Source organism: Apodemus sylvaticus, chromosome 14 (genome assembly GCF_947179515.1).
Source record: "Apodemus sylvaticus chromosome 14, mApoSyl1.1, whole genome shotgun sequence".
Lineage (NCBI taxonomy): Eukaryota > Metazoa > Chordata > Mammalia > Rodentia > Muridae > Apodemus > Apodemus sylvaticus.
The window spans coordinates 71,771,282-71,795,127 of record NC_067485.1 but is presented as its reverse complement, the minus strand read 5'-3'; the positions used below and the strand labels follow the sequence as shown (position 1 = coordinate 71,795,127).

The 23,846-nt window shown below is 38.8% G+C and overlaps 2 protein-coding genes across 8 annotated transcripts in view; both read right to left on the bottom strand.

The window, feature by feature from the left end:
• Positions 1–23,846, bottom strand: part of LOC127665124 (uncharacterized) — a 565,077-nt gene that overhangs the window by 428,248 nt on the left and 112,983 nt on the right. The window lies entirely within an intron of this gene.
• The window catches only part of LOC127665123 (ankyrin repeat domain-containing protein 26-like), a 484,272-nt gene that overhangs the window by 409,355 nt on the left and 51,071 nt on the right, over positions 1–23,846 (bottom strand). For 6 of the 7 annotated variants that reach the window (XM_052157536.1, XM_052157535.1, XM_052157538.1 and 3 more), the window contains 5 exons: positions 22,649–22,752; positions 19,501–19,534; positions 19,063–19,195; positions 6,341–6,539; positions 812–890 (listed from right to left, as the gene is read on the bottom strand). In XM_052157536.1, coding sequence (XP_052013496.1) covers positions 812–890; positions 6,341–6,539; positions 19,063–19,195; positions 19,501–19,534; positions 22,649–22,752 — 549 coding nt within the window. The remainder of the gene's footprint in view (positions 1–811; positions 891–6,340; positions 6,540–19,062; positions 19,196–19,500; positions 19,535–22,648; positions 22,753–23,846) is intronic. The other variant, XM_052157540.1, reaches the window with a different exon arrangement.

The window sequence follows — 23,846 nt, the reverse complement described above, 5'->3', positions numbered from 1 at the left end:
AATAATATAAAAATAAAATAACAAATACTAAAGATCTTTCAAAATGTCATATGGAGACCTGATACTATAGAAGCTTTCTAAAGAATATTCATATACACATGTATAAAATGAGTGAAAAAAGCGTTTCTACAATGGGGTGATGCTGGCCCTATTCAATACCGCAGTGGTAATAAATGCTATCCCAGGAATGGTTTTCTTCTTCTACAGTTTTTGACAAGCGAGGTCATACGATATTCAGGTACTTCCTAATGCTCTTGGTTACCCTCTAAAACCTGATGGAAAGAAATTATTCCTGGAGACCTCACTCCTTGAGCTATAACATGTGGGAATCTACAATATAACCTGGAAACATTATTCCCCTTAGCTAGCTTTCATAGTGCTAGAAGCTGCTAGAGGAGAAAAGAAATCAACACATATGTAGATATGAACCCTGCTGCCTGCAACTATGACTACCATTGCCAGCCATCACTGGTGGTAAAAAAGACTCTTAATCTACTGTTTTCTAATTGGATGTAAGGCCCCTTTTATATGTTAAACCCATACCTTGAACTGTTGTCTGAGCCAAGAACCTGTGACTAAATATATCCTATCCTTAGTGGAGAACCTACTACTGCACTACCTCATGGGCAGACAATTAACCTGACTCCTATAATTACTAACAAATAGTAACAATGTGAAGCTATCAAATATTTGAACAGGGAGAATATCTGACTCTCCTAAAATGTGGTTATATGCTGCTTCTGAACACAGGAAAATTTCTTTCAAGTATTAGAGAATTAAAACAAAATGGACTTCATAAGTCTATACTTACCGGGGTTCTTGAAAGCTCTTCATTCTCCTCTGCTTGGAGGCTTGCTGCATCATTTAATTCTAAACTTTCAAGGGTGGCCCTAAAAATATGTTTTAAAATGATTGTGCATAACTGGCCACATTGGAAAATACCAAATTAGTTTCTGAAGAAACATTCAAATGATTACACAAATTCTGAAAAATTTGAAAGATAGTGATTTGGAAACTATCACCCTCTCTGTGCCCCTTTGTCTCTATAAACTTTAGATGTAATTTGAAGAAATATGCATTTTCTTTTTTTGTCTTAGTGCATATCAAACGTTCACACATACAAAGCATACACACATTGAGTGAGTACCACCCACCAACAAACTATGAATTTTAAGTAACTAAGACCAGAATGTTTCCTGATTTCAAAAGTGTGTAATTACTATGAATGATGCAATTTCTCTTTCTTCATTCTTTCCTTGAAAACACTAGAGCTATTCAGCACAGTGCTTACATTATAGACCTCTGTGAGTGACCCTCATGTCCCAAGATCATGACGCAGTTTGCGTGTTCATAAAGTACCTCATGCAACTAAAAGAAGCACTAGGTAGACTGTGCCCTGTGTTCCTGTTGCAAAAACAAAACACTGCCCTCAGGTCTTTCCTGACATGATAGACTAGAGATTCTCTGAAATGCTGAGCCGATATATTTTTCTCTATCAAGCTGACTTCTGAGCGATTACCTCCATAGTGAGGGAAGTGATTAAAAAGGAAATGGAGTCATTTAATCACTTCTGTAATGATACTGCCAATGTGTTTCTTAGACTTTGGAGACTTGAATAGTGGGCATTTGGAAAACGTGGGAACTGTGGTTTACATTTGGCTCAAAATAAGGCTGGACTAATGAATCACTCTTGCATGAATTCATGAGACCAGAAAACTCACTTACATGAATGCAGATAATGAGCTTGCAGGTGGAATAAAGAACTCTTCTACAGAGTTAGCCCAAGGCCATACACATTAGATTCTGTCCTATAATCTGTATCCATCCCTGAAAATCTCAGTGATATGGAATTTAAAAGTAGTCAGTAAGTTTATTTAGTGGAGGAAATATTCCAGAAGTCATTATACTTTGTGCTATCACATTGTTAATGCTCATGGTTTTAACTTTGCTTAGGGCAACCAAGTGAGTTGAAAAGTATACAGGTTATTTAGAAATGTGACATCATCCTGGTGGAAATAGACAAACTTTCGACAAGATGGCTAGCAAAGTAAAAGGCTCATCAACCCTGAAAACAGCTTAGAGTACTTTGCATTAACAGGGCTGCCTTTGAGACAGGCCCAAACTTCAAAAGTACATGCATAAAATGAAAACAAAGAGGGAATGCATTCTTTAGGATAGCAGTGACTCTCAACCTTGAATACAGCCTCAGTTATACTCTCCTACTAAAAGCCAGATGGGGATTTGAGTCTGGAAGTTTGGCTGCCCTGTGTCCACAGGCCTGGGTGTTACTTAAGCTGCAAAATCACTAAGTAGTAACCATTCTGGTGATAGTCTTGCAGTGTATGTCAAAATGCAAGCATAACTTGGCAATGGTGCGATAAAGCAGTATTGCATAGAAAAGCCAGTTAGACAAGACGATGTGAATCTGTTAAAGTCCATATACAGAATGTCTGAGTGGTTTATGTGTAAAGGAGTAAAGGTAACACCTAAATTGTCAAGATGCAAAGAAGTAATAGGATGTTGCAGATGTCAGAAATAGAAGATTTTAAGTGATGGAAGTACCAGTAAATGAATGGAACTGGCCCAAAATCAGACCACATGTACTATATGGCACTGCAGAGGCAGGGCTGCCCAATCCTGGTGGAGTGTATGTGGCACCACCATGTACCACAGACTGTGGGTATGTTTTTTATGTTTGTCCTGCTGGGTTTCAGGCTGTACTTGGTATAATATTCATTAATATTTTCCTATTATTATCTTTTGGTATATGTTAGGTAATTGACATAAAAACCTATGTAATTTTCATAATTTATGAAAGGAATTGGACTTTAGTGTCAGAGAAAAATGGCATTATGAGTAATGTAGAAACTATTAAGATTATCTATTTGGCCTTTGAACTTGGACTAAGCAAATTTTGCATTGTCAGATAGCCACAAGCTTCTGGGGGGGTCAAAAGAAGAGTGCTATAGTTTAAATTTCATATAGTCACCATGTTTTAGTGTTTTAAAGCTTTACCATTCCATTGACTTGCCCAACATGATGAAGTGAATGTCTCATGCACTGTGAACCCCAATGACCTTTTGTAAAGAACCAGGAAAAATAACTTTTGTTTCATTATGAATCAAAATGTCTACCCTGCATATTGTGCTGATGTTGAATTAGAACACAGCCAGCACTTCATTTGCATGTTGCTGTGGCTATGTAAACTACACCTTTAATGTCACATCAACTGTAGTAGGAATGCCATTGTCCATAATGCTTCATGTCACTTCATCCAGGTAATTCAGTGATATTTAAAGACACATAGTCAAGGACTACTGCACAGTCCCTGAATAAATTTGCCAAGTCTGATAAGCAGGAAATTCCATTTTGTTGTGACTTTTGTTTATATATGCATTTTACTATGGTTTAAACACACATTAAGTACTATGGCTCATATAAGGTCATATTTGTGTTGTTGAATTTTTCATTTGAAAATGAACATGAAGTTTCCAACTCAAATGAACAACTTTGAATAAAAGCCTTCAAAGAATACTCATCACAATGTGAGCTACATACAATAACTGTGGTGTGCATTAATATGATTGCAACTGATCATCCTCTAGGTGGTATGACAGTAAGTTTACATAAGTTTCACTGAGTCCTTTACCATACTATTGAAAGTGGCAGAATATGAGGAGCTTGAGGCCCTGAACACATCACACTACATCATGTATGTTCACAAATTACATTGAACAAGCCATTTTGTACATTTGTAATAATGCATAGGTTATGTTCTTAGTACTGCTTGGCTGGAATGATCATGTTACATTACACTCAGGATCTCCCAGCTTAAGCAGAACGTAGCAGATAAGACTATGGGAGGCATCACAAGCACTGATATGAAAATAGCAAAGTGGAATCAATATTCTCTAGTCAATTAACATCAGTTCTCATGCAGTAGTATTTTCACATCTATGGTGGGAAATGGTAGGAAATACCTACAACTGCAGTTCCTCAAAGTATGAGGCAGTTTTGTTCACTTTCTTTATCTGCTTGTGTTTTCCTGTATTTGTTTCAGGGATTAATGTGTTTCCTCTTTAAGGACTTCTACTTGTTTACCTGTGTTCTCTTATATTTCTTTAAGGGAGTAATTTATGGCCTTCTCAAGACTTCTATCATTTTCATGAGATGAGAATTTAGATCTGAATATTGCTTTTCAGGTGTGTTGGGGTATCCATGGCTTGATGTGGTGGAAGAACTGGGTTCTGATGTTGCTAAGTAGTATTGGTTTCTGTTACTTATGTTCTTGTGCTTGCCTCTTGCCATCTGGTTATCTCTGGTGTTAACTGGCCTCACTGTCTCTGACCAGAGCCTGTGCCTTCTTGAAACCTGTGATTAGATGCAAGATATTTCCTATCCATTCACATTGAGGCTGTGAGAGGCCAGAGATGACAGGGGAGAGAGGAGGAGGGGGAGCTAAGAAAAGGAGGGTTAGAAAGAGAAGGAGCATGGGAGCTGCACGAGGGAGTGCAGGAGGGGATGCACAGATCCAGATGGTGTCAGATGGGTTTCTCCTGTACTGAGAGGTTAGAAATATTGGGACAGAACTTTATCATTGTAAATTGGCATTATGAAATTGGAACTTTCTTATACATAAATATATTTGGTTAACTATTCAAGTTTGAGGGTCACTCTATACCGGATACATGGAAGGACTGGTACAAAGGCCTGGTTGTGCAGTACTTTTTATAAATAACTGCTACAGTGATCCTGGGATTCTCTGATCCTGGATGTGTCAGAACTCCTTGGGGTCAAGCTGCATCTGGGTGGGGCCTGAATGGGTGGGAATCCAGAGCACAGGCTCAGCTCTGGGAACAGGTGCAAATTGGAAGGAGCATGGGCCTCTGGCTGGGCAGGTCCTAAATTCTAAACTTCCTAATACTGTGACCCTTTAATATAGTTACTGCTATTGTAGTGACCCCGAGTAGAAAATTACTTTTATTTCTACTTCATGATTGTAATTTTGCTATTTTGTGTATTGTAATGTATATCTTTCAATGTATTATATGTTTTGTAATGTAAATATTTCCTAAGGGTCTTATATGACACCTGTGAAAGGGTCATTTAACCCCTAACTTAGTAACAACACACAGGTTGAGAAGAACCAGTGGGGTAGAGAATGAATAATTACAATATCTTATCTAAAATTACCAAAAAAATTAATAAAAATATTAGGTTTCAAGTTATTCTGTTCACTAAAGTTTATAAATTTTATACAACTAAACTATAATCTTCATAAAATATAATTAGCCACAAGGATGTTTCACAAAGGAATAAAGAATGTTAAAATATGTTCAAGCATTTTGTTCATTATTAGAATCCAACATCATACAGATCATCTCAAATGCATTCTTACAATTTTTTATTTCTATTTTATTTTCTTTCAATTTACTCTATCAATTATATAAATCATACAATTTACTTGATAAATTTAGTAATCAATTACAAAGTATCAAATGTCTCTCAACATACAAATTTGAATTTTTTCTGTGAATTAATGTTGAATAATCTATTTAGAAATCATATATTTGCCTTGTGCATATGAGAATGAAATAAGATCTAAGTTTATCTCTATGGAAGGGTGATACTTTACTACTTTATTTAAAATTCTTGGTTCACTATAAAGCAATATAATATTAAAAGAATTTGTCTTAATTAAGAAAACTATTGTTTCATATTCCATCGGTGAAATTTGAAATTAATATAAATTTTGTTTGGAACAATTACATCAGCCAAGTCCTTTAATATGATTTATATCCTTTAGCTAAAGGAATCAATATTAAAGAATATATTCAAATTTGTATTCAAATAAAAATAATTCAATATTTAGAGAAGCTTTTAAGAAAGTGTATTCTTTGTAGCATAATTGTAAAATATTTTTTAAAACTTTAATTGATGCCTCATGAAAATGAGGTTTCTCTGTAGATATCAAGAGTGTGATTGCATGGGACACATACATATATCTCATATACGCATATGTACATAATTATGGAAATAGTAATAATGATATTTGTAATTTAATTATTTTCACATTCTACAAGGCTAACAATTCTCCCACTTAACAATTGAAGCACCCAACCAGTCACCCCAAAATCAAACAACTGAGGCCAGAAGATCACAAATTTGGGGTTTCCCTAGACTACATAAAGATATCTATCAAAAGTAATAATAATAAAACCCAAATATGAAAAGTTCTTCCCTTTCAGAACACTTACAAAGTTAGTGACAAACTACAAATGTTCTATTTATGCTCTAATGAAAACAGTTAAAATATTTCTCTAAAATTGGGACATCCTACCTCAAACTGCATAGCTCATCTTGCAGTTCAGCATTTTCAATCTCTAGTTGAGACCACTCCTCTCGCAGTGCAATAATTTCATTACTTATACGTTCACAATCTTCTTCAATTAGTTCACAGTTATGTTTTTCAAAGTCTATTGATCTTTTATATGTATAAACTGCACCCCAGATTTTCACTAGGATCTCAGAATTTATATCTGTATTGGAGAAAAAGCACAATTACAGTACAGCAGCATTTTTGATAAATAAAACAGACTAGAGTTTTACCTAAACATGATGCACTGTAGAAATGTATCCTGAGGACCCACACAGTGGAAGACATGGTACATTCTGAAGATATGAAAAGAAGACAGTTAAGGTGTTTAGTTTAAGAACTAGTAGAGAAGACAAAAAAAGACATAAAACCAGATATTACAGACTCAGATGATACTGAAGTCAAACAAAGTTTTAATGTTGAATAAGCATGCAGGAATATGCCCTAATGGAAGGGATGAGTAGGCATGAAGTAAGAACAAGAAGTAGTTGGTCAGAGTGTGAAGAGGCACATTGCCAGTATTCTACAGCAGACTAGAAGTGGAGATGCTACTGCCCTCTAAATCTAAACAAGGTCAAGTAAAAAGTACTGATTTTGATTCCTACCTCAAACAACACAAATCAGAAAAAAACATGTTTTAGACACTGAAGATTATATGCTTCAGACATGACATAAATTGTTAGCTAATAAGCACTAAAATAGTTTGATGATATTATCCCAATTTTCTATCTCTGTGCTGAGATAGTACAGACTAGGTTAGAATATCATGAGGACAAAGCTATTCTGACTCTCCTAGACTCCTGGAGCTGTGCAGATAAGCTATTTGGTGAAGAAAGCAGCCAGAAATCACAGGCCAGAAGTCTGGAAAATAGACACAAAGAAGAGGGGATGCTCTGGGCATGTTACTAGGCCGTCTGAAACATACTATAGAGCACATAACAACATTGGAATTCCAGGAAATATCCTGGGGCTGAGGGACACAACATCCCACACAATTAGAGGAGACCGCCAGTGTTCACACAATGCCAGGAAAAGGGCATGTCTTCCCATAGGCTAGAGTAAACAAGGAATAATTTACAGGACCTTAGTTAGCAAAAAGCATTGGCATGCTTTAGGAATGGAGAAAAAACAATATGCTGGGTGCATTTGTTGTGGTTTACCTAATAATTATACAAACTACAAAAGAAGGACCAAACTGATTATAAGAAATATATAATGCATATATAGAATTCAGAAAACTGTATAGAATGGAATGGAGAAGAAAGATAAAATCATTATTACAGACTAAAATGATAAAGAAATGAAACTAAGTTTTGACATCAAATAAGATAAAACAAAATCATAAACATAGTTAAATATATTAAGCACATATTAGTTACATATAAGTGTTGATAAATAATAAATAAAAATAGAATAATAAAATACATATATGAATGTCATGAGGTCATGTGTCATACTTAAATAGTTTTCATTTATTATTATATGGACACACAGATATGGGTATTAATTTAAATTAAAAAAAAACTTACATTACTATAAGGACACAGATATGGGTATTAATTTAAATTTAAAAAACTTAAGCTACAAAATGTTGCATAAGGCAAGAATATAAATAAATGTGAAGATGCGTAATATAAACTGATCACATTTCATGGCATTACTGGGTGCCACTATGGTAAGCTCAAGGCTCATACAACTGTGAGGAAAATGCCATATGTGGATAAATCCTACAGGGGCAGCTTTTGCTTTCAATAAATTTCTCTCTATATTAAGTGGCTTCTCATAATTTTTATGAAACTTTACCAAAATATATGGTACAGCAAGCACACAAAATCGGTCTTAACAACTCTTTTTTTTTTTTGTCTTTTTTTTTATTTGATATAATTTATTTACATTTCAAATGATTTCCCCTTTTCTAGCCCCCCCCACTCCCCGAAAGTCCCGTAAGCCCCCTTCTCTTCCCCTGTCCTCCCTCCCACCCCTTCCCAGTTCCCCGTTCTGGTTTTGCCAAATACTGTTTCACTGAGTCTTTCCAGAACCAGGGACCACTCCTGCTTTCTTCTTGTATCTCATTTGATGTGTGGATTATGTTTTGGGTATTCCAGTTTTCTAGGTTAATAACCACTTATTAGTGAGTGCATACCATGATTCACCTTTTGAGTCTGGGTTACCTCACTTAGTATGATGTTCTCTAGCTCCATCCATTTGCCTAAGAATTTCATGAATTCATTGTTTCTAATGGCTGAATAGTACTCCATTGTGTAGATATACCACATTTTTTGTATCCACTCTTCTGTTGAGGGATACCTGGGTTCTTTCCAGCATCTGGCAATTATAAATAGGGCTGCTATGAACATAGTAGAGCATGTATCCTTATTACATGGTGGGGAATCCTCTGGGTATATGCCCAGGAGTGGTATAGCAGGATCTTCTGGAAGTGAGGTGCCCAGTTTTCGGAGGAACCGCCAGACTGCTTTCCAGAGTGGTTGTACCAATTTGCAACCCCACCAGCAGTGGAGGAGTGTTCCTCTTTCTCCGCACCCTCTCCAACACCTGCTGTCTCCTGAATTTTTAATCTTAGCCATTCTGACTGGTGTAAGATGAAATCTTAGGGTTGTTTTGATTTGCATTTCCCTAATGACTAATGAAGTGGAGCATTTTTTAAGATGCTTCTCCGCCATCCGAAGTTCTTCAGGTGAGAATTCTTTGTTTAACTCTGTACCCCATTTTTTAATAGGGTTGTTCGGTTTTCTGGAGTCTAACTTCTTGAGTTCTTTATATATATTGGATATTAGCCCTCTATCTGATGTAGGATTGGTGAAGATCTTTTCCCAATTTGTTGGTTGCCGATCTGTCCTCTTGATGGTGTCCTTTGCCTTACAGAAACTCTGTAACCTTATGAGGTCCCATTTGTCAATTCTTGCTCTTAGAGCATACGCTATTGGTGTTCTGTTCAGAAACTTTCTCCCTGTACCGATGTCCTCAAGGGTCTTCCCCAGTTTCTTTTCTATTAGCTTCAGAGTGTCTGGCTTTATGTGGAGGTCCTTGATCCATTTGGATTTGAGCTTAGTACAAGGAGACAAGGATGGATCAATTCGCATTCTTCTGCATGCTGACCTCCAGTTGAACCAGCACCATTTGTTGAAAAGGCTATCTTTTTTCCATTGGATTTAACAACTCTTTAGAGTATTGGTACAACCTGCACTCAACCAGTGTGTTGGAAAGTTATGTTTTGTGAGAAAGAAAATATTTGTGTATATTTAAAATGTTGAAGTGTGACTTTCTGGTTTTGTCATATGATACAAACTCACATGGTGTTTTGCTGAAGCAAGACCCAAGGGAGGTCAAGTCATATTTGGAGAGATTATAAGTAGAACACAAAGACAGTGATAAGGAGCTTGCATAGCTAGCTATGCAACTCTGCTTTGGTATTGCCTCTATACTGATCTTCAGTTTGCTGAAAGAGACAAGGCAGAAAACTCCTGGCATTCCAGCTGGTCTGACTTATTCCTAGCCCCTGCTGACTTATGCCAACTCAGGGGAGGCCTAGTATCTTCTGCTGAATTGTGCCACCATTGCTGACTCTTGTTTGGTGACACTTTTGTACTGCCCTGTTAGTATCCGGAGACTACTGAACTTGTCTGATGTTATCCTGAGTAAGGAGATTAGAATCACCATCCAAAGACCTACTTTTAAACAGGTACACATACCACTTGTCCTATTTCCAATTTTTCCCCTGCCTTTGGATGGTGGGCTAGAAAGTTTATTGAAATGATTGATAAGCTGTATTAATGTACGTATTAAAAAATCTAAGCTTACACAATGTTGTGACATGATTTGAAATGATGAGGAATGACAAGATTTCTCAGTCATTAAAGTGTTTGCTATGCAAGCTATTCTAAATTGAATTTGAACTCCAGTACCCATAACTTAGCAGGTTTGGGGGTGTGTTTTGTTTTGTTTTGTTTTGTTGTTGTGTTCCTTTTTTAAGCTATGCATGATGGTACATTCTGTCATCTTTTTTTTTTTTTTTTTTTTTATTTGATATAATTTATTTACATTTCAAATGATTTCCCCTTTTCTAGCCCCCCCCCACTCCCCAAAAGTCCCATAAGCACCCTTCTCTTCCCCTGTCCTCCCTCCCACCCGTTCCCAGTTCCCCGTTCTGGTTTTGCCAAATACTGTTTCACTGAGTCTTTCCAGAACCAGGGACCACTCCTGCTTTCTTCTTGTATCTCATTTGATGTGTGGATTATGTTTTGGGTATTCCAGTTTTCTAGGTTAATAACCACTTATTAGTGAGTGCATACCATGATTCACCTTTTGAGTCTGGGTTACCTCACTTAGTATGATGTTCTCTAGCTCCATCCATTTGCCTAAGAATTTCATGAATTCATTGTTTCTAATGGCTGAATAGTACTCCATTGTGTAGATATACCACATTTTTTGTATCCACTCTTCTGTTGAGGGATACCTGGGTTCTTTCCAGCATCTGGCAATTATAAATAGGGCTGCTATGAACATAGTAGAGCATGTATCCTTATTACATGGTGGGGAATCCTCTGGGTATATGCCCAGGAGTGGTATAGCAGGATCTTCTGGAAGTGAGGTGCCCAGTTTTCGGAGGAACCGCCAGACTGCTTTCCAGAGTGGTTGTACCAATTTGCAACCCCACCAGCAGTGGAGGAGTGTTCCTCTTTCTCCGCACCCTCTCCAACACCTGCTGTCTCCTGAATTTTTAATCTTAGCCATTCTGACTGGTGTAAGATGAAATCTTAGGGTTGTTTTGATTTGCATTTCCCTAATGACTAATGAAGTGGAGCATTTTTTAAGATGCTTCTCCGCCATCCGAAGTTCTTTAGGTGAGAATTCTTTGTTTAACTCTGTACCCCATTTTTTAATAGGGTTGTTCGGTTTTCTGGAGTCTAACTTCTTGAGTTCTTTATATATATTGGATATTAGCCCTCTATCTGATGTAGGATTGGTGAAGATCTTTTCCCAATTTGTTGGTTGCCGATCTGTCCTCTTGATGGTGTCCTTTGCCTTACAGAAACTCTGTAACCTTATGAGGTCCCATTTGTCAATTCTTGCTCTTAGAGCATACGCTATTGGTGTTCTGTTCAGAAACTTTCTCCCTGTACCGATGTCCTCAAGGGTCTTCCCCAGTTTCTTTTCTATTAGCTTCAGAGTGTCTGGCTTTATGTGGAGGTCCTTGATCCATTTGGATTTGAGCTTAGTACAAGGAGACAAGGATGGATCAATTCGCATTCTTCTGCATGCTGACCTCCAGTTGAACCAGCACCATTTGTTGAAAAGGCTATCTTTTTTCCATTGGATGTTTTCAGCCTCTTTGTCGAGGATCAAGTGGCCATAGGTGTGTGGGTTCATTTCTGGATCTTCAATCCTGTTCCATTGATCCTCCTGCCTGTCACTGTACCAATACCATGCAGTTTTTAACACTATTGCTCTGTAGTATTGCTTGAGGTCAGGGATACTGATTCCCCCAGATTTTCTTTTGTTGCTGAGAATAGTTTTAGCTATCCTGGGTTTTTTGTTGTTCCAGATGAATTTGATAATTGCTCTTTCTAACTCTGTGAAGAATTGAGTTGGGATTTTGATGGGTATTGCATTGAATCTGTATAGTGCTTTAGGCAAAATGGCCATTTTAACTATATTGATTCTACCGATCCATGAGCATGGGAGGTTTCCCCATTTTTTGAGGTCTTCTTCCATTTCCTTCTTCAGAGTCTTGAAGTTCTTGCCATACAGATCTTTCGCATGTTTGGTAAGAGTCACCCCAAGATACTTTATACTGTTTGTGGCTATTGTGAAGGGGGTCATTTCCCTAATTTCTTTCTCAGCCTGCTTATCCTTTGAGTATAGGAAGGCCACTGATTTGCTTGAGTTGATTTTGTAACCTGCCACTTTGCTGAAGTTGTTTATCAGCTGTAGGAGCTCTCTAGTGGAGTTCTTTGGGTCACTTAGGTAGACGATCATGTCGTCTGCAAATAATGATAGTTTGACTTCCTCCTTTCCAATTTGTATCCCTTTGACCTCCTTATGTTGTCGAATTGCCCGAGCTAGTACCTCAAGTACAATATTGAAAAGATAAGGAGAAAGGGGGCAGCCTTGTCTGGTCCCTGATTTCAGTGGGATTGCTTCAAGTTTCTCTCCGTTTAGTTTGATGCTGGCTACCGGTTTGCTGTATATTGCTTTTACTATGTTTAGGTATGGGCCTTGAATTCCTGTTCTCTCCAAGACTTTAAGCATGAAAGGATGCTGAATTTTGTCAAATGCTTTTTCAGCATCCAATGAAATGACCATGTGGTTTTGTTCTTTGAGTTTGTTTATGTAGTGGATTGTATTGATGGATTTCCGTATATTGAACCAACCCTGCATTCCCGGGATAAAGCCTACTTGATCATGGTGGATGATCGTTTTGATGTGTTCTTGGATTCGGTTGGCAAGAATTTTGTTGAGTATTTTTGCATCGATGTTCATAAGGGAAATTGGTCTGAAGTTCTCTTTCTTTGTTGGATCTTTGTGTGGCTTTGGTATCAGCGTAATTGTGGCTTCGTAGAAGGAATTGGGTAGTGTTCCTTCTGTTTCTATTTTGTGGAATAGTTTGAAGAGTATTGGTGTTAACTCTTCTTTGAAGGTCTGGTAGACTTCTGCACTGAAACCATCTGGTCCTGTGCTTTTTTTGGTTGGAAGACTTTCTATGACTCCTTCTATTTCTTTAGGCTTTATGGGACTGTTTAGATGGTCTAGTTGGTCCTGATTTAATTTTGGTATTTGGTATCTGTCAAGGAAATTGTCCATTTCCTCCAGATTCTCCAGTTGTGTTGAGTACAGGCTCTTGTAGTAGGATCTGATGATTTTTTGGATTTCCTCAGTTTCCGTTGTTATGTCTCCCTTTTCATTTCTAAGTTTGTTAATTTGGATACTTTCTCTGTGCCCTTTGGTCAGTCTGGCTAAGGGTTTATCTATCTTGTTGATTTTCTCAAAGAACCAGCTCCTAGTTTTGTTGATTTTTTGTATGGTTCTCTTTGTTTCTACTTGATTGATTTCGGCCCTGAGTTTGATGATTTCCTGCCTTCTACTCCTCCTGGGTGAAATAGCTTCTTTTTGTTCTAGGGCTTTCAGGTGTGTCATTAAGTTGGTAATGTATGCTCTCTCCATTTTCTTTTTGGAGGCACTCAGGGCTATGAGTTTTCCTCTTAGCACTGCTTTCATTGTGTCCCATAGATTTGGGTATGTTGTGTTTTCATTTTCATTGTGTTCTAAAAAGTCTTTAATTTCTTTCTTTATTTCTTCCTTGACCAAGGTGTCATTGAGTAGAGTATTGTTCAATCTCCATGTGTTTGTGGGTTTTCTGTTGTTTCTGTTGCTATTGAAGACCACTTTTATTCCATAGTGATCAGATAGGAGGCATGGGATTAGTTCTATCTTTTTATATTTGTTGAGGTCTGTCTTGTGACCAATTATATGGTCGATTTTGGAGAAGGTACCATGAGGTGCTGAAAAAAAGGTATATTCTTTTGTTTTAGGATAGAATGTTCTATATATATCAGTTAAATCTAATTGGTCCAAAGCTTCAATTAGTTTCATTGTGTCCTTGTTTAGTTTCTGTTTTCCTGATCGGTCCATTGAGGAAAGTGCAGTGTTGAAGTCACCCACAATTATTGTGTTAGGTGCAATGTGTGCTTTGAGTTTTAATAAAGTTTCTTTTATGAAAGAGGGTGCCCTTGCATTTGGAGCATAGATGTTCAGGATTGAGAGTTCTTCTTGTTGTATTTTTCCTTTGACCAGCAAGAAGTGTCCCTCAGAGTCTCTTTTGATGACTTTGGGTTGAAAGTCAATTTTATCTGATATTAAAATGGCTACTCCAGCTTGTTTCCTGAGACCATTTGCTTGTAAAATTGTCTTCCAGCCTTTTACTCTAAGGTAGTGTTTGTCTTTGACCCTGAGGTGTGTTTCCTGTAAGCAGCAAAATGTAGGGTCCTGTTTACGTATCCAGTCAGTTAGTCTGTGTCTTTTTATTGGGGCATTGAGTCCATTGATGTTAAGAGATATTAAGGAATAGTGATTGTTACTTCCTATCATTTTTGACGTTATTTTTTAAATTTGATTGCTTAACTTATTTGGGTTTGATGAAAGGTTACTATCTTGCTTTTTTCAGGGTGGAGTTTCCCTCCTTGTATTGGTGTTGTCCTCCTATTATCCTTTTTAGGGCTGGGTTTGTGGATAGATATTGGGTGAACATGGTTTTGTCGTGAAATATCTTAGTTTCTCCATCTATGGTGATTGAGAGTTTTGCTGGATATAGTAGTTTTGGTTGGCATTTGTGTTCTCTTAGAGTCTGCATGAGATCTGCCCAGGACCTTCTAGCCTTCATAGTCTCCGGTGAAAAGTCTGCTGTGATTCTGATAGGTCTTCCTTTATATGTTACTTGGCCTTTTTCTCTTACTGCCTTTAGTATTCTTTCTTTGTTTAGAACATTTGGTGTTTTGATTATTATGTGACGGGAAGTATTTCTGTTCTGGTCCAGTCTGTTTGGAGTTCTGTAGGCTTCTTGTATATTCATGGGCATCTCTCTCTGTAGGTTAGGGAAGTTTTCTTCCATAATTTTATTGAAGATATTTGCTGGCCCTTTAAGTTGTAAATCTTCACTCTCATCTATGCCTATAATCCTTAGGTTTGGTCTTCTCATTGTGTCCTGGATTTCCTGGATATTTTGGGTTACAAGCTTTTTGCACTTTGCATTTTCTTTAACTGTTGAGTCCATGGTTTCTATGGAATCTTCAGCATCTGAGATTCTTTCTTCTATCTCTTGTATTCTGTTGTTGATATTTGCATCTCTGTCCCCTGATTTCTTCCCAAGGCTTTCTATCTCCAAAGTTGTCTCCCTTTGAGTTTTCTTAGTTGTTTCTACTTCTGATTTTAGATCCTGGATGGTTTTGCTTAGCTCCTTCCCTTGCATGTTTGTGTTTTCCTGTAATTCTTTAAGAGATTTTTGTGTTTCCTCTTTCATGAGCTCAGCCTGTTGACCAAAGTTCTCCTGTATTTCTTTAAGAGATTTTCGTGTTTCGTCTTTCATGACCTCAGCCTGTTGAGCAAAGTTCTCCTGTATTTCTTTAAGTGTTTTTTGCATTTCCTCCTTGTTGGCTTTTGTATTCTCCTGGATTTCTTTCAATGATTTTTGTGTTTCCCTTGCAAGGGCTTCTAACTTTTGATCCATTTTCTCCTCAATGTCCTTCATGTGTTCCTGTACCAGCATCATGACCAGTGATTTTAAATCCAAATCTTGTTTTACTGGTGTGATGGGGTATCCAGGACTTGCTGGTAGAGGAGAATTTGGTTCAGATGTTGCCATATTGCCTTGATTTCTGTTAGTGACGTTTCTGCGTTTGCCTTTTGCCATCTAGCTCTCACTGGTGTTACTTGGTCTTGTCAGTGCTGGACTCACCAGTGCAAGCTGCCCCTTCCCCGTTGGCCTCTGGTGCACAGCTTACACTCTGCACTGCCTATAGACAGGGTGCTGTTGTCCAGGCTGTTCAGATCCCGAAGCAGGCACCTGAAGGCTCCCGCTGGGGCCCGCAGGATTTATTGGAGCACACCGACTTCTCCCAGCTGGCCGCCCGGAAGCCCCCACTAGCCTCTTGAGGGACCTGGAGATGTGGCGGCCACCCAGGCTGATCTGAAGCGGAGAGAGTTGAGCTGGGGGCTTCTGCCTGAGGCCTTGCCCCAGATTGTGTCTGTGGACCAGGTGGAACCCGTGTGCACCCCCAGGGAGCTCCGAAGGTGAATGTTGCTGTGACCTCCCCTGTGCTCCGCTCACTCCGCTGGGCAGCCGATTTCCCCAACCGGGCTGGCGCACACTAGGTTAGCCTTGTCGCCTGGGCCCTGAGTCCAGGCAAACGCCTGGGAGGCCAAGGTCCGAGCAAAGTTCCCCTAGGGCTATGTCTGTTATTTGGGTCCGCCAGGTGACCCGGATGGCGGGCGTGCGCGTCCGCGCTCCGCGAAAGCACCGGGAGAGTCTGTTGTGCTAATAACCTCCTGGGCTGGTTGACACACAGATGGCCCACCAAGCCGCCCAGTTCTTGGGGTCAGTCCTGTGCCTTTTGGGGCCTAGACCCCCGTTTTGTTAGCCTCAGGCTACGCTTGTTAGCAGTCTCTGCCCTCCCGAGCACTCTGGCTCCTGTAGGCAAAATGGCGGCGCGTGCACCGGCCGGGGCAAAAAAAAAAAAAAAACTCCTGGCTGGGTTGGCGCCCCGATGGCCACTCGAACAGCCCAGGGCCTGGGTGCAGGCCAACGCCCGTCTGGCTCAGACCCCTGCGGTGTTGGGCCTAGGATTATGTTTGTGTACCTCAGTCTGACCGATCTCTGGAGCCCGGGATCAAGATGGCAGTGAGTCTCTCCTGACTGGCGGGCAGCCGAGTTCTGAAGTGGCTTCCGTGCAGCGAAAGGCTCCGCAGAACCGCAGTTGCTTGCCGCCCGGCTGGTCAGCGAAGGTCAGTGGTCGTGGGCGCAGGGCCTAACTGGACCCTGTGTCGCCTTGGTTCCACTGCTGATGGCCCTTCAGCTGGAGCAGCCACTGCTACCCGCCTCCGCCGCCGCCGCCGCCGCCGCCTCCACATTCTGTCATCTTAATGCATGGGAGGCATAGACAGGAGGATACCTGGAGCTCACTGGACTGCCAACCTAACTGAATTGATTAGCTTTGACATCAGTGAGAGTTGCTCTTTCAAAAGAAATGAGGTTGAGAGCAATTTAGGAAGATGCATTACAGGCACACACACATAGATATACATACATGCATGCATGTGCATACAAACACACATACAAAAATACATTAACACGCACACTCCATAATATTGTAAAACATCTTAGCAGATTAAAAATTAGATCCATCAACCTTAAGGGAGCTAGCTAAGTGTATATGGGTGTTGGCTGCACAAGCATGAGAACCTGAGACCAAACCTCCATACAGAAAACACATATGACTACACATGTGCTTGTAAGCCCAGCCTTTGAGAGCTGCAGACAAGACCATTGGTGCTCATGTGCCAACCTACCTTCAAACTCAGTGAGGTACCATCTCAAGGAATTAGGAGGATAATCTTAGAGCAGGATACCTCAACTCCTCCTTCAGTCTGTGCATACAAAGCGATGCTCACACCCAGTTACACACACACACACACACACACACACACACACACACACTCACACACTTAATAAAAATAAAATATTTTTTTGAATTTTAGAAGACAATGCTAATACCAAGTAGAAGAGAGGAGCCAATAAAACAAGAGCAGTAGTCTAAGAGTGTCTACTCAAAATATCATATGGCAGAGTCATCATGAAAGGATTCAGCATCCTTTACCAAAGTGACTCCAGAGAGCTGCGTCAATCCTCCAGTCACATGAAGAAGCAGCTATAAAAACAATAAATTCATGAATTTCTTAGGCAAATGGATGGAACTAGAAAATATCCTGAGTGAGGTAATCCAATTACAAAAGAAAACACATTGCATGCACTAAGTGATAAATGAATATTATCCCAGAAGCTCGGAATACCCAAGATATAATTCAGAGGCCATATGCAGCTTAATAAGATGGAAGACCAAAGTGTGGATACTTTGGTCCTCCTTAGAATAGGTACAAAATATCCATGAGGGGAAACACAAAGACAAAGAGTGGAGCGGAGACTGAAGAAAAGACCATCCAGAGACTGCCCCACCTGGGGATCCACCCCATATACAGTTACCAAATCCAGACACTATTGTGGATGCCACCAAGTGTTAGCTGACAGGAGCCTGATGTATCTGTCTCATGAGAGGCCCTGCCAGTGCCTGACAAGTACAGAGGGGGATGCTCTCAGTCAACCATTGAACTGAGCACAGGGTCCCCAATGGAGGAGCTAGAGAAAGGAACCAAGGAGCTGAAGGGTTTTACAGCCCCACAGGAGGAAGAACAATATGAACCAGCCAGCACCCCCAAAGCTCCCAGGGACTTAACCACCAACCAAAGAGTACACAAGGAGGGGACCCATGGCTCCAGCCACATGAGTAGCAAAGGATAGCCTGGTAAGACATCAATGAGAAGAGAGGCCTTTGGACCTGTGAAGGCTCATTGCCCCAGTGTAGGGGAATTCCAGGAGAGGAACTGGGAGTGGTAAGTTAATGCACAGAGGGAGGGGGATGGGATAGGGGGTTTCAGAGGGGAGACCTGGAAAAGGAGTAACATTTGAAATGTAAATATAGAAAATATCTAATAAAAAATTAAGGAAAATACAAATAATAAAAGAAAAAGAAAGAGAGAGAGAGAAAGAAAGGAAGGAAGGAAGAGAGAGAGAGAGAGAGAGAGAGAGAGAGAGAGAGAGAGAGAGAAAGAAAATCACGCTCCCTCCCCAAAAAAATCAAACAAACCAAAAAGAAGTAACAAAAAGGCACACCCCACCAATTTAATGTATTGGCTGACTGGCCTGTTCATTTTGTTGAAACACATGAGTCTAATGTAACAACCCCAAGGCCATGGTGTCAAGCTCGCTCACTGAAGCTCTGAAGGCTTGCTGGCAGCTCCTGCTGAGACTAGTTTTCTGTTCGTTGATATCAAGCATGCCTATGTTTGGGCAATTCACCCTCATCAATAGCACACACAGGGGCTGCATGCAGAACTCCTACCTTTTCTCTGCCTCATGAGCTCTTCAATAAAATGCAAAATAGTGTCACAACTGTACTGCTCACAGTCCTTTGAGTTTCCCTCACATGATATTAGTTCCTTAAGGTCAAGCATATGATTTCCTTGTTCTTTGACCTATAAAATGAATAATAGCAATTTCAGATATTGTCATGTTGGGTACCCCATACACTATAAAGAAGAGACCCGTGTTTTACATAAGTAACAAGCAAAATGCTTCTGAAAGACCAGATTTTGAAAGGAAAGACACCTTTACTATTGGTGACTTTTAAAACTATTTTGGAAAGAAATATTTGAATATAACAAAAGAATCTTAAGTTTTATTTTATTTTATACTATATTTCTAAGTCCATTTATTATGTATTACTTTGATTTTTATACTGTATCTTAATAAATATGATTTGAAATTAATTTTTGCATACCTCTTCTTTTTCATTGGAAGTTTTCTTTGAAGACCTACAAAAAATGAAATACTTTCAGATGAATATTAAACTTGTAAAATAAAACACAAAAAATGTTTATTTTCCCTATCCATAAAACTTACCAGGTATTACAAATAAAATGATTTTCTGCAAAGGAAAGAAGCTATAGACAAGAAGAGGAACATTGATATACAATTTATACCACTACTAAAATCATAAAAGATGGAAATTACAACTGGAGACACGGCTCCAATTAACAGCAGATACTGCTTCTGTACAGGAGTTGAGCTCAACAGCCAGAACCCATGCTGTGTGACTCATAACCAACTAACTCCAGATCCAGAGACATACAATGCCTATGCATTCTTCAGCCACCTGCACTCATGTGTGCATACTCAAATACAAGCACAAACATTTGCATCATTTTAAAATAATGACGATATTAATAATTTTTAAAATAATACATTTTGATCAAGTATTGTAACAGTTAAGATAAGGGGACAATATAATATAGTATGCTTTGTTTCGTAGAGGTAAATATACCAACATTTCCAATGTCATTCTCAGCAAAACGGAGTCTCATATTTAGTAAAACCTGCCTTATTAACACCACTGTGCTCTTTATATGTGTCAAATACCTTTAAGAATGGAAAGGCTTAGCTGTTCTTAGGCCTTCCTATGTAATTGCTGTGCATTGTTCTAAGCATTGGACTTGCTGTAAATTTGTTTTAATTCCAATATATGTCAGATAATTTTGAGAAACATAGAAAAGACCATGTGAATATGTGACGGATTTGAATTCATACTCAGAAATTCTAGAATCATAATTTATTTCATACTACACTATGAAAATAACTTTTCATCTTCAAGTAGATTTAAACGAAATAATAGAAGATGACAATAAATTACCATCCCACTTTAGTAAAAATTATACCTAATCATGTGACATTTTCAACTAGTTTTACTTGAGAAAGTATCTCACAGCCCAAATTCCCAGTTTCTCTTACCACAGCATCTTCAGTGCTGAGGAATCTTGTAGAAATCACTTTTATTTTCAAAATCTAAAAAGACATGGACTCACACAACTGTTCAGTTGTTAAGTCCCTAAGTTGCAAGTGTGAGGCTCTCAGTTTGATTTGTCAGAAGTTGTAGGGGACAAAACATAGCCAAATGTGGTGGTCTGGTGTGCACTAGAAATCCAGCACAGGGGAGACAGAAACAGGAGGGTGCCTGGAACCCTTGTCTGTCCACTGGCCGAAGGGAAGACTAAAACTTTTCCAAAATCACCATCTGTAGGCTGCACTAGTATCCAGTTACTGACTCACATAATTTTGATACCTGAACTGAAAATGGTCTGAAACCCATCCCTGTCATTGGTGCAGAACTAAGCTTTGCAGCATAGAATTAGCCATCATCATTTCAAATCAAGCATGCATCTAAAAAGCACTCATGCCTTCATTTGGTCTCAAAAGGGTACAGTGAGCCCCATGAAACAGTTGAAACAAACTGCAAGATAAAGTATAGGAAATTTAAGAATAAATGGATATGTGGGTTCTTTCCAGCATCTGGCAATTATAAATAGGGCTGCTATGAACATAGTATTCCCTCCCCTTATTACATGGTGGGGAATCCTCTGGGTATATGCCCAGGAGTGGTATAGCACGATCTTCTGGAAGTGAGGAGCCCAGTTTTTGGAGGAACCGCCAGACTGATTTCCAGAGTGGTTGTACCAAAACATAATCCACACATCAAATGAGGTACAAGAAGAAAGGAGGAGTGGCCCCTTGTTCTGGAAAGACTCAGTGAAGCAGTATTTGGCAAAACCAGAACGGGGAAGTGGGAAGGGGTGGGTGGGAAGACAGGGGAAGAGAAGGGGGCTTATGGGACTTTTGGGGAGTCGGGGGCTAGAAAAGGGGAAATCATTTGAAATGTAAATAAAAAATATATCGAATAAAAAATGTGAAAAAAAAATAAATGGATATGTTATTTTTCTAGGGGAGCTATAGGGGTTATCAAAACATGAAATTTACAAACTGCATTCAGCTTTTCTATATATGACCTACTAATTCTAGTCCCCATAAATTAGAAAACACTAAAAACTTCCTATGTGACTACAATGAAGTAGAAATACTTGGAGGAAAAGCAGAGTCCTGCTTCTTTTTTACCAGGACTAAATATGTTTCTCTAATAGTTTTCATATTTAAATGCTCAACTTATACAACCTATTAAGGCACACATTATTGAAATAAAGATAGGTTCAATGACCAATAGAGTGTGTGTATGTGTGTGGGGGGGGGGGCACACATGGGTGTATTTACATGTGTTGAATATGCATGACTGGGTAATTGCAGACATACAAGTGTATGTGTGTATGTATATGTGTGTGTGTGTGTGTGTGTGTGTGTGTGTGTGTGTATGCGTGTGAGCATGTGTGTGAAGACAGACTTGAGTTTCTATGTAGTCTTGTCTGTGGCTGCCCTGTTTACTGTCTTATTTACTAACTGAGGCTGATCAAGTTTTAAGGCAATCCCCATTTGCCAAACTTGTGAATGTTGAGAATTTTAGGGATTCACTAGCAAAGATAATGAAAATATTTGAAGAAACCAGTCACTGAAGGGAAGAAATTTTTTTCAAAATGTACTTTCATTTAATATAGCATTTTTAAAGAAATTAATATAAGAGACATATTTTTAAAAATAAATGTTTAAGATCTCAATTTTTAATGAAATATTAAAACATAAACTTCAAAATCTATACTTACAAAAAGGCTAAGTCAGTGAATGGGCAGTGAAGGAGAAAGGTAGGAAGGGAGACTCAATACTGGGGCAAGTTAGGTAGGAGGACAAGAGGAAGGTGAGGGAGAAGGGAGGATGGAGGAAGAGGAGGAAGAGAGGAGATGACACCATGAATCAGGAGCTCCTGGCCAGGAGAAACCTCAAGAAGCAAGGACTCTCACACCTTGTGAATAAGATAGTACAGTGCTAGAACTGCCCAATCTAGGAATACAGCTTATAATTACAATATCTATATGATGTGGGGGTTTATACCTATTTAATAGGATTAGAAACTCCAGCAACAGGGCTTCAGGGATGGTACACACTATAGAATCCCATAAAAATATAAAAAATAAAAGAATTAATAACCTCACCTTTCTAATTCATCAAGTTCCTTTATCTTTTCTTTCTGGTCTTCTAAAAGTTTTGCCAGGTTGTCATTTTTCATTCGAGCCAGTGTAAGTGGTGTAAAGCTATCCTATAAAACAATAATAACTTTTAACTCTGAGAACCTATTTATCAACAGACAATCATGTGGAAGACACAGTAGAGCTCACATAGTCTGAGGTGCAGTTATCTACATCCTTGACACTCTCACACGCAGTGCTCTCACACAGATCCATTCTTCATAAGCCATCAGAGTACCTTTGACACCTATCTCATTTAATTCATAACTTAAATCTTGGTGAACCATGTGAAAAAGAATGTCTGCCATGGGTTCCTGATACCATGAGTAGAGTCTAAATAGTTTCTTCCAGAGCCTGTAGGAATGCAAATGCTTCTGAAATGCCATGAACTCCAAGTCACTGAGGCAGAGAATATTTGCTACAAAAGCACAGTGTAGAAAGGATGGCATGTCACAGTATTTTTTCCATACTGGACATATTGCACTAATGTTAATACTATTTCTATAACAAATGAACATGAAATTCATGTTAGACTTGATATTCTGGGAGAATATGAAGGATTATATTATGCCCTGTGCTAGAGTTGCAATTTAAGTAATCTCTCAAGGAAAATACTGAAAACTTTTCTACGATGATTTAAATTTGTGGAATTAGGCTTTTTTCCTTGCAAGTTCTTCATAATAAAGCTGTAATGACAATCAGCATAAAATGTAGTAAATGGACAACACCCCTGAATAACTTCTCCAACACTTGCTTTATTTCACTGAAGTAAGTATTTCATTGGAAATGAATATCAAAGTGAAATATGAGGTTTTATAGGTCAGGCACAGTGGTGAATTACCAAAAGTCCATCACTTCAGAGGTCCAGGAATATACAAGTTTTATGTCATCCTCATTACATAAAAAGTTCAAGGCCATCCTTGACTGTACAACATTCTGTCTCATGAACTAAGGGACAAATCAACTCTGTGGTTACCTAATTACAACTGAAAGGCCCATGATATTAGAGATCTATGAAATGAACTGACATGCTGAGATAGATACCATGTGGAGTAAACTGACAGAAAGATTCATAATTTAGACACTTATAATATAGAAACCTTGTATCTTATTGAAGTTTGTTTATCTGATATATTGGAAGTATAAGACAACATGATTCCCAAAA